Source organism: Sus scrofa, chromosome 9 (genome assembly GCF_054392235.1).
Source record: "Sus scrofa isolate SSC_HxYL_T2T_F1_AM1 chromosome 9, Sscrofa_HxYL_maternal_Yorkshire_Landrace_v2.0, whole genome shotgun sequence".
NCBI classification, from domain to species: Eukaryota; Metazoa; Chordata; class Mammalia; order Artiodactyla; family Suidae; genus Sus; species Sus scrofa.
This window is the reverse complement of record NC_139391.1, coordinates 78,347,868-78,365,012: the sequence shown is the minus strand read 5'-3', so window position 1 is coordinate 78,365,012 and position 17,145 is coordinate 78,347,868. Positions and strand designations below refer to the sequence as shown.

Sequence of the window (17,145 nt, the reverse complement as noted above, 5' to 3'; positions counted from 1 at the left end):
AGGGGGTCTCTGAGATTCTGCCCTACTGTGAAAGGTAATGCTTTGCCATAACTATAGCTCCTAAAAATACCAACCAAAGCAACTAGCTGACAAAGGAAAGAATCTGTGTCCCACAGACACAGAAGTTGTAATGTGAGATGTGTTCACGTGGCTTGGTTTTTAGTGTGAATTGAGCTCTTTGCTTAAATTTTACTTCCTACTCCATAATCCCACAGAACCTGGTACATATTTTGAATATTATACTAAGAACAGTATATTGCAGCTGGGTTATACAGTGTCTATCTCTTTACCCTATTTTGCTGTGAGATCCCAAATGTGATTATTCATCTTTGTATCCCATATGCACACAAAGTTGGGCACATTTTAAATGTTTAATCTGTTTATCTTTCATTATTTAAGTCAGGCTCCTGGTCTCTAATCTATACTGAGTCAGGAGAGAGTCGGGGAGGGGCTAGGAATCTACATTTCTAAGTTGCTCCCCAGGGGCTCTTGTATACACACACCCTGGGCTGAGAACCCTTCTATGGAAGTTCCCAGGGGTCGAACTGGAGCTACAGCTGCCAGATCTGAGCCCTCATCTGTGACCTACACCACAGCTCAAGGCAAGGCCAGATCCTTGACCCACTGAGTGAGGCCAGGAATCAAATCTGCATCCTCATGGATACTAGTCGGGTTCGTTTCCACTGAGCCACGATGGGGACTCCTTAATCTGCTTATCTTTTAAATAGGTGAATAAACAAATGACTATGGCAAGAGATACATTATATACTCCATAATCTTGTTCTGCCTGGAGAGAAGAAGAAAATTAGGCATAGGGAATGTCTCCTCCTTTTAAGTGACTGCACTTTATTATGTAACCCTCAAAGATGCACTCGGTGTCCGACAGAGGGCAAGTTAGAGGAAACATTTCCTACATGGCCCAACCCACCAGAAAAATGTTAGTGAAGAGTTGTCTAAACTTTAATAAGACTCTTGTGACTCCTAATCTCTCAGAAGAGATGAACTGCCTTTCTTAGCAGATGTGCAAACTTCTTGTTAGTGCCAGCTGGACTCATTTCAGATTTTATTTTGACAGGGCTAAACTAACGGGCAGCAGGAACTTTGTTTACTAAGGAGTTATGGGTGTAACTCCTTAAGTGACTAGTTATGTTATGTGCATCCTCAAATCCCCAGGCTAAATTAATTCTCCTCAAGCACTAGAGGGCTAGACCTGCACCACTCCCTAAGGTATCTGACGGAGGGGAAGACTATCTGCCTTAATCCTTTGCTTAAGCTCATGGTCATCTTTCAAGTCTAGAGGGATCTCAGAGGCTAGAACAACAAGGCTTGGAAATTCTAGCTACTGTGTTCTAAATCAACTTCATATCCACTTCTTATGGGGTCAAGATGGGAGAGGGGGTGAAAGAGAACAGAGGCAGTGATCTGACATGTGCAAAGCTGCTCTTGAACTCATGGTAGCTCTCGTGTGTTTCATTTTTGGTGTTTAGTTTTCTACTCTAAGGTCTTGATATGGTAGAAAGAACCTAGGTCTGGACATGTCAGAAAGAATACAGGGCTGAGTGAGTATCATGAATTTGGGTTCTAATCTCAGCTTTGCCAGAAACTAAGGTAAGTAAACATGACCAGCCATCTTCTCTTTCTAGGTATCAATTTGTAAATGGAAAATAAAAATATGGAACAGATGGTATTTATAGATACTTTCAGCATTCAAATTATAATTCCATGCCTTATTTTACATACCTCTAAACTATTTGGAACCTTTTTGCTGCAGCCACTAAAGCTGTCACTTGGTCTAGCAATGACAAATCAATCTGGGTGACCCTTCTTCCCAATTCCCTCCAGTCTTACACTTCCTGTTGACTTTGGATAAAGGAATTCTTTTCCTTGGTTGTGGTAACCTTTTGGCTTAGACCCTACTTAGGGAAATACAAGTACTATGACATTCCTTTGGAAACTGATTGCGGTGGTACCATGGCTCCTCCCCCATGGTCCTAAGGAGAAATTCGGTAACTTAAAGTAATACCAGGAAATTTAGACTTCTCTTATATTGGAACCTATCTTTTTCATGGTTATAAAAATACTTTTGTGTTTTGCAATTAAGGAGTACTTTCCTTCCTGATCACCTGGCTTGACACTCTCTAACTTTTAACCCACCTACTTGTTTCTTTCTTACCTGTCCCTGCTCAGTGGTCACAGAGGTGTTAGAGGTGCACCTTATCTGGCATAGAACGAGGAGGAAACTAACATTTGTAAAGTACCTCTGAATGCGGGTTTCAACCTGTGTCTGAAGGAGGGTGAAAAGCCTACCTTTGGTCCCCTCCCCCTCCATCTGTTACACAGCAGACCTGAGTGGACTAAGTACTCTGCTCAGGCTGAGAGGACCCTGAAGCTCAGATTCTCAGAAGAGACCATCACAAAGCACAGTCTGATTGTGTGGCACCCTTCCAGGCAGAGAGGCGACCTCTGACAAAGAGGAGAGCTGATTGAGGCAAAGTCACAGGTTTCAGTCCTACAAGGCCGGTTCATGTTGCTCTGGTTCTTGATTGCATTTGATTCTCCATAAAATGTTGTGCCAAGGCTTTCAGTGGGAACCGGAACCTGGGATGATCCGGGTGGATTCCATGGCTGTGTGAGGGGCTAAAGCACATCCCTTTGAGTGCCTAGGTGCTAGCCCTCATAACACACTTATAAGGGACAGTAATTATATCTATTTTACAGATAAAGAAAACTGAGGCTCAGAGGATTTATGTAACTTGTCCAAAGGCACAAAGAATAAAATCCAAGTCTCCTCTATTCCCAATTCTGCTTTCCCACTGCATCATTCAATTTCCCAAAATAATCTGCCCTGATTCAAAAGATTCCTTTTTTTTTTTTTTTAATGGCTGCACATGCAGCATACAGAACATGGATCCTTAATAACTCACTGCATTCGGCCAGGATTGAACCTGAACCTCCTCAGTGACCGGAGCTGCTGCAGTCGGATTCTTTAACCCATTGCACCACAGCAGGAATTCCTTAAGACTCCTCTATCTATATGAAGCAAAAGATGATCAGAAAGTGCCAGCAGCTAAGAACAAAAAACAGAAGTGACAATAGTCAATGTTAGATGGTAAGTCTGAGTCAGTCTTAGTCCTTGAATTTGTCCATTTGGTAAATACATTTAATCATACTCTGAAGAACTGAAATAGGTTAAGCTTGAGGTTGAATTACCTTTTCTTCTGAACTTGATCTTGGCTAAATATTTGTAAAACTTCCCTCCCCTAACAATATATGGGTGATAGTGGGAAGGTCTAATCTGATTGTCATGAGTGTGACTTTCCAAAACCATCAGTGCTGGAGCCGTCTCACACTGGCTCTGGCGAACTGATTGTACCCATCTATTTCCAAATCTGATAGCTTGAAACCAGCTAAAGTGGGAGCATTTACTCCATGGAAACCAGTAAAATATACATATAGCAACCCCCCCCCCCGCCATTGTTTTCCTCCTGGTGAGCAGGTTGTTAAACACATTATCCTTATATCTGTCATTCTTAATCATAGATATCTAGTAATCTGAAAGCCTATGGGATGCAGAGTATTTTCAGGACACACTTGTTTTCCTAGGAATGTGATTCTCTGCCATGATGTCAGGATAACTGAAAACTGGCCTGAGGGGTTATAGTGTGTTAAAATATCCCAGCCTATTAACTCACTGTGAGCACAAGGATTCTCAGAAACTTGAATGAGAACTTACGTAAAGTCCCTCCAGTATCTCCAGGAGAAGCCAAGGATAATTATTCTCTTGAGAATATTAAATAAAGCAAGAGGAAAAGGGGGAGGAATGGAAGACACATTCATCAAGAGAACCCATTAAAATGTTCTCCCAGAATATTCCCAATACTTCATGTAAAATCCAGTGTAAATAATTTGTTTTGCATAAGTAAAAAGTTAGGCTCAGGGTAACATGTCAAAGGAACCATGCACTGTAATAAATGCACTACATTAAGAAATGTAAGGGAAGGGGCTGCTCTGGTTAAAACTTACAGATGACATAGCCCCCTCCCACCCCCCCCTCCACCGCCCCACGCCACCTCTCTTTGGACTTTCATGTTCCAGCTCCAAAAAAACAGAGTTACAAGCCCAACACATGGCTATGGGGGTGTAAAATGGTATAATCACTTTTGGCAGTCTAATCCAATGGGCCCAACAGCTCTAGTTCAGCAGTTTCTAATATTTTACCCAAGAGTAATAAAACTTGTATGCACACACAAAGCAGCTTTACTCAGAGTAGCCCCAAATTAGAAATAACACAAATGTCCAGTAATAGGACATGTGCTGTATATTCGTACATTGTAAGAACACTCAACATTTAGAAGGAACAAATTATACCATGGTGCAGTGGAGTGGAAGAAGTAAAAAACAGTACATACTTTATGATGTCATTTGCAGGAGATTTGGAATGGGCAAAACCAGTCTATGGTGAGTAGAACTGGGGTTGCCCCTGGCCTGGGGATGGAAGGATAGATTGGGAAAGGGTATGAGAGAGTGTTTGGGAGTGATGGAAGCATTCTAACTCTTGATTGGAATGGTGATTATAAGGGTATATATAGTTGTCAAAACTGCTCCAACTGTAGACTTAAGACATATTATGAGCCCTTTATTAAATGTAAATTAGACCTCAACTGGAATCTGAATATTTGTGTATATCTATGTATAGAGGTAAATAAATACACATATACTTAAATTTCTAATCTAAAGGGTCTAATCCAATGGGCCCAGCTCCCCTTGGACCTATTAATTGCACACCTTCTGCCCTTCAAAGAGGGACTTTGTGCTTTGAAAGTGTGGATTTAGGCTTCGGGGTGATGCTGCACAACTTGGAACTTTGTGCAATCACAGCCAGGTCATTTCCCTTAGCTTGTCTACTTCCCATCACTGACACAATGCCCCATCTGATCATCCCCACCCAGTCACTGGAGAAAGTTTGGGAGGTAGGTTCAGCTTTGGTGGGGAATTCCTCTCCCCCGCACACTTTCCAGCCAGGAGGCTGCAGGGTCAGAGCTCTCTCGCAGGCATGAATCAGCCTCCCCTCCAGCCTTCGTAAAGGCTTGCTCCGCCCTGTCCGGGGTCAGAGAGACGTTCAGACGTCCACCCTACATAAAGCCTCGGCACCCACCGCACAGGAACCAAGACTGCCTCGAGGTTGGAGGCTGTGCACCCTCGTCCCGCCGGGGCCTTCTGGGGACAACTTGCCCCACCGGCCACTTTAAGTCGGACACCATGAACTCTGTTCGCACCCACGGGCTGGTGCTTCTGCCGCTGCTCCTGGTGGGGACTGCGCTGGGAGATGCTCCTCGGGCGTCGCCAGGTATTTCCCACCCAGGGGATCCCCTTATCGCCAGGGCCGGACCCCCTGCAGCAGCTCTCTGTTCCCCGCTTTCCCCTGATCCCTGTGGCGCACAAACGCCACAAGTTTGCACTTTCTTTCTCTGCAGAGGCCCTTCCGCGGTGCTGGGAGCAGTGAAGGCAGAATTCCCAGAGAAGCCTTTCCCTCCACGGAGACTGGGGCGGGGCGGGGGGGTGACTTCCTCCTCTCACTCTCTGGCTCTCCTTCTGCCCCCTTGTAGGAAATTACTCGGAGATCTGCCTCCTGCCCCCAGACGAGGGGCCCTGCCGTGCCCTGGTCCCCAGTTACTACTACGACAGGTACACGCAGAGCTGCCGAGAGTTCATGTATGGGGGCTGCGAGGGCAATGCCAACAATTTTGAAACGTGGGAGGCCTGCGACGAAGCGTGCTGGAGGATAGAGAGTAAGTGCTCTCGCGGACACTCGCAACTATTGCGCAGCTCCTTGCACGGAAGGGCTAGTAGTAACAGCTTATTTTCCAGCTTATTTTCTACAGTACCTTTTAGCCTAAATTTTCTCAAATATTAAGCAAGGCTTACTGCTTTTTGGTTTCCTGAAAGTGATCACAAAGTTCACAGCGACTAAAACATCCTCTCTCTTCTGCCTGGCATTTATCATAATCCAGTGTGTGTGCAGACTGGGGCAAGATTTCACTGTAAGGCATAACAATGCAAGAGCATAATATATTCAGGCTTGCCTGTATTTATCATTAGTTCTAAACCTATGGGTTTTATGCCACCCAGAGAACACCATTCCCTCTTGCTCACTATCTACCAATCTGAAATACTTTTAGTGGATTTTGTTATTAAAGTGAGATTTAGCTAGTTTGACCTAACTTTCATCCCCTGCTACCTAAACAGGTCTTGGGTAGAGAGATACAGTGATTCATGATACTGTTTTCTGTTTTATTTTAATTATATTTATTATCTCTGTTAACGCCTGTAACAAAACATGAGGCTCTGTTCTTCAAGGACCTGAGCCAGCGAAAAATGCGTATTCCTATGAATAAGTTTGACTAACTTCATATGTAGAAACAATCAGCACATTGAGAACAGTCTTTCTAGTGAAACTGAAACATTTATCATAGCTGAGTCAGGTCTGGAGACTTTTTTTTTTTTTTTTTTTTGTCTTTTTAGGGTGGCAGCTGGGGCATATGGAGGTTCCCAGGCTAGGGGTAGAATTGCAGCTATAGCCCCTGGCCTACACCACAGCCACAGCAACAAGGGATCCATGCTGTGTCTGTGAGCTACACCGCAGCTCACGACAATGCCAGATTCTTAACTCTCTGAGCAAGGCCAGGGATTGAACCCGCATCCTCTTGGATGCTAGTCAGATTCATTTCCACTGAGCCATGATGGGAACTCCCTGGAGACATTAAAAAAAAAAAAAAAAAAGCTGAGTGAAGTTTTGTCTCCATGTCTGTAGAGATTGGTTCTAGGAGCCCCCCTCCCCATCAAAATCTGCAGTATTTGCATATTACCTATGCACATCCTCCATTATACTTTAAATTGTCTCTAGATTACTTATAATGCCTAACCCAAAATAAACGCTCTGCAAACAGTTGGCAGCACAGGCAGGGCAAGTTCAAGTTTTGCTTTTTGGGGGGTATCTTCTGAATATTTCTGGGGTTGATTGAATCTGTGGATTCTGGACCCAGGATTTAATGGGCAGTCTTTTGGGGATTTACTATCCCAGCACTAAATATGATGCCCCCTTCCAACCCCTCAGCCATCACCAGCTATTTCTGAAAATTTTCAAAGTAATACTAAGAAGGGAAGCTTTTGATCAACATTGTTTTATGCCGTCTTTCTCTTAGAAGTTCCCAAAATTTGCCGATTAGAAGTCAGTAAGAGGCAGTGTGGGGAGCTCAGAGAAGAGTATTTCTTCAATCTAAGTTCCATGACATGTGAAAAATTCCTATCTGGCGGGTGTCATGGCAATGCAAATCGGTTTCTGGATGAAGCTACGTGTATGGGCTTCTGTGCGCCAAAGAAAAGTAAGTACTCATTTAGGTTTTATTAAGATGTTAGGGTGAAACAATTAATCATTTGATGTGGAATTAATCTGGTTTGTGTTCTAGTGGTTTCACATATGATATCAGTCTTCACACTACCACCCAGTGAGAGTCTGTTATTACACCTAGTTTTACATACGAGAATGGAAGCTAGAAGTTAATGACTTGCCAAGGTCTCAGGGCTGGAAAGTGACTAAGCCATGATTCAAGTTTTTGCTTCCTCTTCTGCATTTTCTTTAGAACTATTTCTCACCTACTTAATTTACATGTAAAAAGTTACCATGTTCATTAATGAATGGCATGACCTAAGGTTTGTATGAAATCACTTGTATATATGAGATAGTGCAATATATTAGAGACAAGATGGTGAAAATCGAAGTTTTTGGTTAGATTTCTGTATTATTTAGTAAATGCAAACTGTAGCACAAATTGACCTCTATCTCTCTTTTCTCTCCTCCCCATTTCTTACCTACGTCCTCTCCTATGCAGTCCTTAAAATGATGAGTTTACTTGGGCAGAATGTAGTATTTGTAGAGAGAGACAATGCGGGCCTTTTCTGCAGGCACAGCAAAGACATGTACACATAGATAAATAAGTTCAACAAAAAAGAAGACTTGCTTTGGCAGAGACTTTGATAAAGCTCTGTAGCTGTACTGTGTTGAATATGCAAAATCTTGAATTAATGAGGAGGTGGTTGCTGGCATTGTCTTAAATTGTTTATGTAAATGTAGGTGCTCCAGTGGCTACCTGGGAATTAAATATATGTATTCTCGATGAAGAATGGAAGGAGAGCTGATAAAAAACATTTAAAATAAAACTACCAACCCAAGAAAGTTTACCAAAGCATGTCATATATTTTCCATTGAAATGTACCTGATCATATCTGTTTTCTGTGTTTAATTTCTTTACATATTCAAATGATACAAGGATATAGCTTCAGAAGAAATTCTGTCCACTTTATAAAAACTTAGAATTAGCAAAATATGGCATGTGGAGATATTCTGAAATTTGAGGCACTCTTTTTAAACTGGCTTAGTATGATATTTTGGATTCAGCATGAAGCTTCTATGGGATTAGATTTTCTTCAGTTACTTTAGTAATCACTCTAGTTTATTAATTCTAGTATTACTGCATTTCTAATTTTGTTTTCTTTTTCATTAAGGTCCATCATTTTGCTATAGTCCAAAAGATGAGGGACTGTGTTCTGCTAATGTGACTCGCTATTATTTTAATCCAAGACACAAAGCCTGTGAGACCTTCACCTATACTGGCTGTGGAGGGAATGACAATAATTTTGTCAGCATGAAGGACTGCAAACGTGCATGTGTAAAAGGTAGTGGACTTTTTTCTTATTCAGTTTTTAAACTAACTTTATAAATAATTCATAAGCAAAATTATATTTTTATGTATCCATTTAACTAATAGCATATTGCCATTTCTAGACAACTTCTATTTAAATAGCACTCTCGTACTGATCAGTTTTGTCAAAATGCTTCTACTGGCTAGCTACGGGAGACAATACCTATATCTTTGTGTTTTAAAGGTAGAATGTTACTAACCGAGTAAATAGTAAAACTGCCTTTATAATCATGAAAAATAAGACAAGGTGAATTTGTAAGTATGTTGGAAATGGTCATTTATAGCGAGGCTGGAGACTGGGGACCTGTGATGTTTATTTTTGTTTTGTTGACCATAGCCTTGAAGAAGGAAAAGAAGATGCCAAGACTTCTCCTTGCCAGTAGAAGACTAAAAATTAAGAAGAAGCAATTTTAACCATTTTTTTTTCTGTATGTCATCTTGTGAATGCCTTTATGGTTATATCTGAAGGATAATCTGATAACATAAGTAAACAAATCATTAGTGATTTATTCACCAGTTTTTATATGTTACATGTTTTTATTTGTGTATTTTTTATACATAATTAGCTGCTATTCAAACATGAATCTTTTAGCTTAAATTGACTGTTCAACTCTTTTATGAGGTTAAACTTTTGCTGTGCGTAAGATATAAAAGCAAATATGACTCATCCAGTTATTGGGGTTGCTCCCCCTGACGTCAGAAAGACGACACTAGCTGAAAATTTTAAGACAGTATAATCATATTTTTTTAACATATTGGATCATAAAAAGGACCAGCAAATATATTTCATTCTGCCTATAAATGTTAGATTATATTTTAGGCCCAAGGAAACAAACTTGCAGATTTACCAACACTTCAAAAAATATTACAAGTGCTATTATGTAGATATTGCTACTTTACTTCCATTTCTGTTGTGTCATTTAAGAGATAATAAAATAATTGTTTGAATTAAAAAGATAGTAAAGTTATTACAATCAGAAATATTCTTCTCAGGGGGAAAATTCTCTCTCTCTATCTATCCATCCATCCCCACTCACATGAAAGTTGTTAAAGTTTTGTACTGTTCAAGGTGTTTATTTATACTATACCAGAGATAATTCATAAACCTAATAATTTAAATTTTATTAATAAAATATTCCTGATAAATATGATTACTCCATTTAAAGTTTTTTTCTTTCTCTGTAATAAAAAGTTTTAAGTTTCTATATTTTCTTAGCAAGATTAATGTTTATTTTTTATTTTTTATTGGCTACTTTTTGCAGCACGCTGAAGTTCCAGGGCCAGGAGTTGAACACATGCCACAGCAGAGACCCAGGCCACAGAAGTGAGAGTGCTGGATCCTTAACCCACTGAGCCAACAGGGAATTCCAAGGTTAATGCTTAAAAGTATGCCCTTGATCTGGAAAAATTATAAATGCAGTAGCCCCTTGCTTGAGCAATCTCTCTTTTAAAAAATGTCCCAAAGGTATTGTGACAAAAAGAAGTGAAATGTGGAGTTCCCATTGTGGTTCAGAGGGTAAAGAATCCAACTAATATCCATGAGGATGAGGGTTCAATCCCTGGCCTTGCTTAGTGGGTTGAAGATTCCGCATCGCTGCAAACTATGGTGTAGGTCACAGATGTGGCTCGATCAGATACTGAGTTGTTGTGGCTGTGGTGCAGGCCAGCAGCTGCAGCTCTGATTCGAACCCCAGCCTGGAAACTTCCATATGCCATAAGTGTGGCCCTAGTAAGAAGAAAAAATTTTTTAAAGCAAAATGCTATTTATGATTTTCAATAACTGAGAACTGGAAACAAAGCAGATACTCATCAAGAGGGGGTTGGTTGACGAAATTATGGATGACATCATGTGATCCTCAGAATGCATTAAAAAAACAGGGTCTTGGAGTTCCCGTTGTGGCGCAGTGGTTAACAAATCCGACTAGGAACCATGAGGTTGCGGGTTTGGTCCCTGCCCTTGCTCAGTGGGTTAACGATCCGGCGTTGCCGTGAGCTGTGGTGTAGGTTGCAGACGCGGCTCGGATCCTGCGTTGCTGTGGCTCTGGCGTAGGCCAGTGGCTACAGCTCCGATTAGACCCCTAGCCTGGGAACCTCCATATGCTGTGGGAGTGGCCCAAAGAAATAGCAAAAAGACAAAAAAAAAAAAAAAAACAGGGTCTAGAACAATATGAATAAATGTAAACACACACAAGTAACAGAAGATACAAAGATATTAACAATGGCCACCTGTAAGAGGAGGAAGGAGACAGCAGATTGGACAGGTATGGAGGTGAATATATGTGAATGTAGTTTACTGTATAATTTTAATCTTAGACTGTGTAAATGTTTCATGTAACTAAAAACAAAAATTATATAAAAAAGAATAAAAAGCACCCTTTCTAAAATTGGAAACAAACCAAAACCACTAAACTGAAATGAATGTCAAATAGTGGCATAACTACCAAAAGGATATATAGTTATTTCCAGTGGTTTTGGAAAACTAGTATTTTGACTGTCTTTTGGGGGATATAATCTAAGGGTCAAGTAAATTCTGAAGATATCTGAAAAATGCATTTTGAGGTCTTATTAGTAATATTGTTATTTAGAACTTGTCATATATAGAATACTATGTCTATAAAAATATATTTTCCACTCTTTCATTGAAAAGTCCTAGTAGCAATGACAATTCAGCAGCAGTAAGTACTCCTACCATCCAGACTGTGGTCTCTAAGTACTATTTCTCACTAAAAGAAACCAGAACTTTTAAGAGAAATTGCTGAGTCCGGGTCTGGAACAGGAATTATGTAAGATGAAATAGATGAAACTGGGTCATCTTATTCCAGAAAGCAAGGAAACTATTAAAGACTAATGAATCATGTCACAAAAACAGGAGAGTGACATTAGGGGATTTCTACTGGCCGAAAATGAGACAATATGAGCATCAAAACAAGTAATGACCACTTTAAATATATTATATGTTATATAAACATGAATATAACTTGAGATAACACACACACACACACACACACACACACACACACACACACACGTACACTCCTTGGTAACTCTTGGATGTTGCTAGGGCACTATCTCATTTCTTTGAAACTGATGAATTAAGAGAAATAATGAAGCTCAAATCTTTTAAAATTTATTCTTAACAACTAAATAGTGCATGAGAGAAAGTTACTCACAGAAGAATCCTACCTAATTCATTCATTAAAATGTTAGCAGATTCCCCTAATGAAACTTATGATGGAGCATAATAATGTGAGAAAAAATGCATACATGTATGTGTAACTGGGTCACCATGCTGTACAATAGAAAATTGACAGACTACTGCAAACCAGCTATAGTGGAAAAAAATAAAAATCATTATATATATATATATATATATATATATATATATATATATATATATAAAGAAAGTATGCATCTAGGTAATGATCATCTGTGGATGCTGAAACCATAGCATGAGAGATTGATGTGGAAACAGTATCACGGAGAACTTAGACAAATGTCTCTGAACCCATGGATAATTTTAACTTTACTAAAAGTGTGTCAATAGATGTTATTCACTCCTTGAAATGATGCAATAATACAGGTACACCCCTTCTGATGAAGTAATTTTTCAGAAATAAAGAAAAAAAATTGAACCTGAAGTTAGTCAAGACTCTAGATAGTATCATCTATATTGCCAGATTGTAAGGTACTCATGGGAGTAAAGGAGCAAGATGGAAGAAACCAGGGAAAATCAATCAGCCAAATCCACAATGTTGGAGACTCTACAAGACAAACATCCTAGTTTCTTCAACAAACCAGGGACGTTTTTGAAAGGAGGAGACAGTGTTTTATAGAGTACGAGATGTAACAATAACAAAAAGCATGTCATTAAAAGGTTTTCGGTTGAATAAGGCCTGTATTTATGACTGTTTTTGGTGATTTCTGAGAATGACTATAGCAGAAAAGTCATATGCGCTCTGGGATTGTTGGGTAGATGATACAGAGCCTTTTGGGGGAAGGGGTTGGGGACTCCAAGCGCTACAGGGGAGTTTGATTTAGTATTTGTTGCCTTTAATTTACTCTTGAGCCAAAGCCCTTTAGGGCTCATGGACCCAGCTTAGCTTAGAGTGGCAGCTTTCTACTCAGCATGGGTAGGAGGTAGACTTTTTGATATAACTGCTCTAATATCCCAAACCTCTGTCATTTTATTTTAACGAAGAAATAAAGCTAGGACATTCTGCAGTCAAAGGGAAATTCCTTCCTGGCACAATCAGCTTGAAGACCGTCACTACTGTGGTTTCACCAGACAGCCTGATTAAAAGGAATGTCTCATTCTGTGACACAAAAAAGGAATGGGCTGGCTTTTAATATCATACTCATTTATTGAAAAAATTTAGTCTGGACTACCACTCGTGCACACACATTGTCACATGTTCAACCATAGAATGCAATGGAGCCTTCCAAATTGTCTGTATCACTGTATCTCCAAGTGGACATGCCATCTCTGCTAATGTCTCATAGGCATTTAGCTAATGATGTTATTCAGTAAGGGACTGTCCTATAGCATGTCCTTCCCATGTTGTAATGGTGGCTGTAGAAGTCTGTCTTAAGTTTTATGTTTCTTAAAAAAAATAGGTCTTGGGGAGTTCCCGTCATGGCGCAGTGATTAATGAATCCGACTAGGAACCATGAGGTTGCGGGTTCGATCCCTCGCCTTGCTCAGTGGGTTAACGATCCGGCGTTGCCGTGAGCTGTGGTGTAGGTTGCAGACGCGGCTCGGATCCTGCGTTGCTGTGGCTCTGGCGTAGGCCAGTGGCTACAGCTCCGATTAGACCCCTAGCCTGGGAACCTCCATATGCTGTGGGAGTGGCCCAAAGAAATAGCAAAAAGACAAAAAAAAAAAAAAAAGTCTTGTGATGAAAAAGTAGAAAAGTGCAGAGTTGTAGCTTTAAAACATTCATTGTCTATATCTTCGGTTATAAATTTAGAGATGGAGGCAAGCAAATATGGGCATCAGACTCATTTAAAATCATTTCTTCTGCCTTCACTCACGTATTCAATTGGTCACCAAGTCTATCTATTCAAACCTAGTCTAATCCTTCTTATCTTATTCTAATAAAACATTCTCCAGAGTTTCCTTCCTGACTATGTCTGCTCCATATCCAATCATCCATACTGGTGCCAGGGTAATCTTTCTTTAAAAAATCTTAAAAGTTTACTCTTCTGCTTTAAACTCTTTAGTGGTTTCTTGTTGAATCTTCACATTCTTTCTCCAGTGTGTCATGGAAGACTTCTTACAAGTGGACCCTGGCATTCTGCTCCAGATTCATCTCCCCTAACCCACTACCTTTTGTAACCTACAATTCAGGCACACCAAATTATGTTCAGTTTCCAAAGCATGTCATACTGCCTTACTTTTCTATAAGATGGTTATCAAATTTTGAGCATAAGAATCATCTGGGCAGCCTGGCACAATGTAGACTCCTATGCCCCATGCCCAGGGGTTTTGATTTAGGGGGTGTGAGTTGGCACTCAAGTACATACTCCAAACAGAATAAATACAAAGAAAAATACAATTGGGCACATCTTCATCAAACATTTGACAACTAAAAACAAACTGACAATCTTCATATACCTACAAAATACAGAGATAATACCTTCAAATGAACATCAAAAAGACTGATGATTGATATTTCAACAGAAACTATGGACTTAAGAAATAAGAGGTTAATATTTTAAAGTGCCAAACAAACAAACCCTGCAAACCAGTAATTCTATGCATAGCAAAAGTATCCTTCAAAAATGGAAGGATAAATGAAGATGTTTACATATAAACAAATGCCAAGAGAATTTGTTATCATCGGATCTGCACTACAGAAAACATTAATGGGAATTTTGAAGGAAAATGACCCCAGATGGAAGCATATAACTGCAAACTGGAATGAGAGTGCTAGAAGATATAAATGTGGAAAATATAAATTAATATTCTCTTTAAAAAGTATTGAGTATTAAATTTTATGCATTTAAAGCAGGTAAAGATTTTAAAGATATGGAATTAATAACAAAGGTAGGAGTGTTGGTTAATGGAATAAAAGTCTTTTTAAGCTTCTTTATACTTTGGGAAGTATCACAACTTACTAGCTAGAATACATATAGTAATTTTAAGGGTTATCACTAAAAAAAAATCACAAAATACGCAGAGCTAAAAAGCAAATAAAGAATGGACTCATATATAAAAGGGAATGATAATCCAAAGGAAAGCAAAAAAAAGAAATGAACAAAACATCAATTAGAAATCAATGGCAAGATAGATAACTTAAATCTAACTAAGTGATATTACTAAAAGTAAATTGACTAAACACCCCAGTTAAAGGAAGAAATAGTCATATTGGATGAAAAACAAACAAAAATCCAAGATCTAACTCAGTGCTGTTTACAAGAGACATACTTTATATGTAGTTATAAATATCTGAAAACAAAAGGAGCAGAAAAGGTATACCATACAAATACTAACCAAAATAAAGCTGGTATAGTAGTTTATTCACGTCAGACAAATAAGACTTTGAGATGAAGAGAACAGCCAAACTTTCAAGTGATTAAAAAGCTCAATTTAATCACTAGGAGGATATAATAATTATAAATGTCTATATGTCTAATAAAAAGTTTAACACATGTGGGAGCTATTTATATTTCCCTCATCTTTTCTACTCTGCTTGAATTTTCTATACAATTGTATATAATCTATCAAGTCAAAAAATAAAATAATGCTATTTTCATCTGGAAAAAGAAAGAAGTTTAATACAAGAACAAAAACTAAGACAACTAAAAGGAGAAGTAGATAAATATATAATTGTAATTTGTATAATTTAACACATTTTTTTCAGTAAATGAACAGATAGGAAAAATTAAAGAAATAGGAAATTTAAACAACACTATATCCAACACACTGAGAATAAACATTATTTTCAAGTACATAGGGAGTACTTACTAAATCTTGCATTTGTCAATCCATAGGTAAGTCTCAAGATATTTTATGAAGAAGTGAAATCACATGGAGTATACTCCCTGATTACAAAATTAAATTAGGAATATCATAAAAATAACTGGAAAATCTCCAAGTGTTTGGAAATTAAAAACATACCATTATATAACATACATGCCAAAGAAGAAATCACAATGTAATATATTTTCAGTTAAATGAAACTAAAAATCTGAAATATAAAAATCAGAGATGCAGTTAAAATAGTGATCAAAGGGAAATTTATAGCACTATATTAGTAATCAAAAAGAAGAAAAACTGAAAATCAACCAATCTTACATCTCAAGAAAGTATAACATTAATCACATCAAATACATGCTTAAGCATCCTCAAAAAAGTAGAAGGAAGTTAATAAAGATAAGAGCAATAATGAGGAGTTCCTGTCTGGCTCAGGGGAAACAAATCTGACTGGCATCCATGAGGATGCAGGTTCCATCCCTGGCCTCACTCAGTTGGTTAAGAATCCAGCATTTCAGCATTGCTGTGAACTTGGTGTAGGTTGAAGATGTGGTTTTGATCTGGTGTTGCTGTGGCTGTGGCATAGGCCAGTGGCTATAGCTCCGATTTGATCCCTAGCCTGGGAACCTCCATATGCTGTGGGTGTGGGCCTTAAAAAAAAAAAAAAAAAGCAATAATGAAAATGTTTAAAAAAATATTTTTGAGGAAATAAAGTCAAAATTTTTTTGCAAAAAAGGCTGAGTATTTTTTTTTACTTATTATTATTGTTTTTGTCTTTTTATCTTTTTAGGGCCACACCCACAGCATATGGCTGGGGGTCCAAATGGAGCTGAAGCCACCAGCCTACACCACAGCCACAGTAACACGGGATCTGAGCCACTTCTGTGACCTACATCACAGTTCAGAGCAACACCAGATCCTTAACCCACTGAGTAGGGCCAGGGGGATCAAACCCGTGTCCTCATGGATGCTAGTCAGGTTATCTCCTGAGCCATGATGGGAACTCCAACAAAGTATTTTGTTAATAGCAATATTTTAAATACAAGAGAAAAAAACAAATTATTAATATCACAAACAGAAAAGCAGACAATATCACAAATCCTAAAGCTATAGAAAATAGAATAAATGGGTATTATTAAAAATTCATACCAATAAATTTGGTAACTTAGATGAAATAAGCAAATACCTTTAAAAACACACATGACAAAAAATGAATAACGAAATAATTTGAAGGGTCCAGTGCAAAGTGAGAATCAGAGTTTCTTTGTTCAAATAATAAATAGGAATTTAAAGATGGAGACAATAAAATACTAGACCAAGTGTGAGACCCTTGTAAAAGTATGTGACTACACAGGCTGCATGCCCATGAAACTGGTCCTCTTTCCAAAACTAACATAAAAATAGGTAGAA

The 17,145-nt window shown here is 38.8% G+C and overlaps 2 protein-coding genes and 1 long non-coding RNA gene across 4 annotated transcripts in view; 2 read left to right on the top strand and 1 right to left on the bottom strand.

The window, feature by feature from the left end:
* The window catches only part of LOC106504955 (uncharacterized), a 57,564-nt gene extending 54,455 nt beyond the window's left edge, over nucleotides 1–3,109 (top strand). Inside the window, exon 3 of the long non-coding RNA XR_014815839.1 lies at nucleotides 2,895–3,109. This is a non-coding gene — a long non-coding RNA (uncharacterized LOC106504955). The remainder of the gene's footprint in view (nucleotides 1–2,894) is intronic.
* Nucleotides 1–17,145, bottom strand: part of GNGT1 (G protein subunit gamma transducin 1) — a 312,220-nt gene that overhangs the window by 21,339 nt on the left and 273,736 nt on the right. The gene's annotated exons all lie outside the window — the stretch shown is intronic.
* TFPI2 (tissue factor pathway inhibitor 2) lies at nucleotides 5,163–9,910 on the top strand. Its single transcript, XM_005667609.3, has 5 exons — nucleotides 5,163–5,347; nucleotides 5,607–5,789; nucleotides 7,203–7,382; nucleotides 8,563–8,733; nucleotides 9,097–9,910. The coding sequence occupies exons 1-5, from the start codon at nucleotides 5,260–5,262 to the stop codon at nucleotides 9,171–9,173; spliced, it is 699 nt and encodes a 232-aa protein (XP_005667666.3). The 5' UTR covers nucleotides 5,163–5,259; the 3' UTR covers nucleotides 9,174–9,910.

Bases quoted from the DNA above. Each gene is read 5' to 3' on its own strand.
- TFPI2 (XM_005667609.3), top strand. From the start codon at position 5,260: ATGAACTCTGTTCGCACCCACGGGCTGGTGCTTCTGCCGCTGCTCCTG. The intron at 5,790-7,202 runs GTAAGTGCTCTC...TCTTTCTCTTAG, and splicing joins AGCGTGCTGGAGGATAGAGA to AAGTTCCCAAAATTTGCCGA. The intron at 7,383-8,562 runs GTAAGTACTCAT...TTTTTCATTAAG, and splicing joins CTTCTGTGCGCCAAAGAAAA to GTCCATCATTTTGCTATAGT.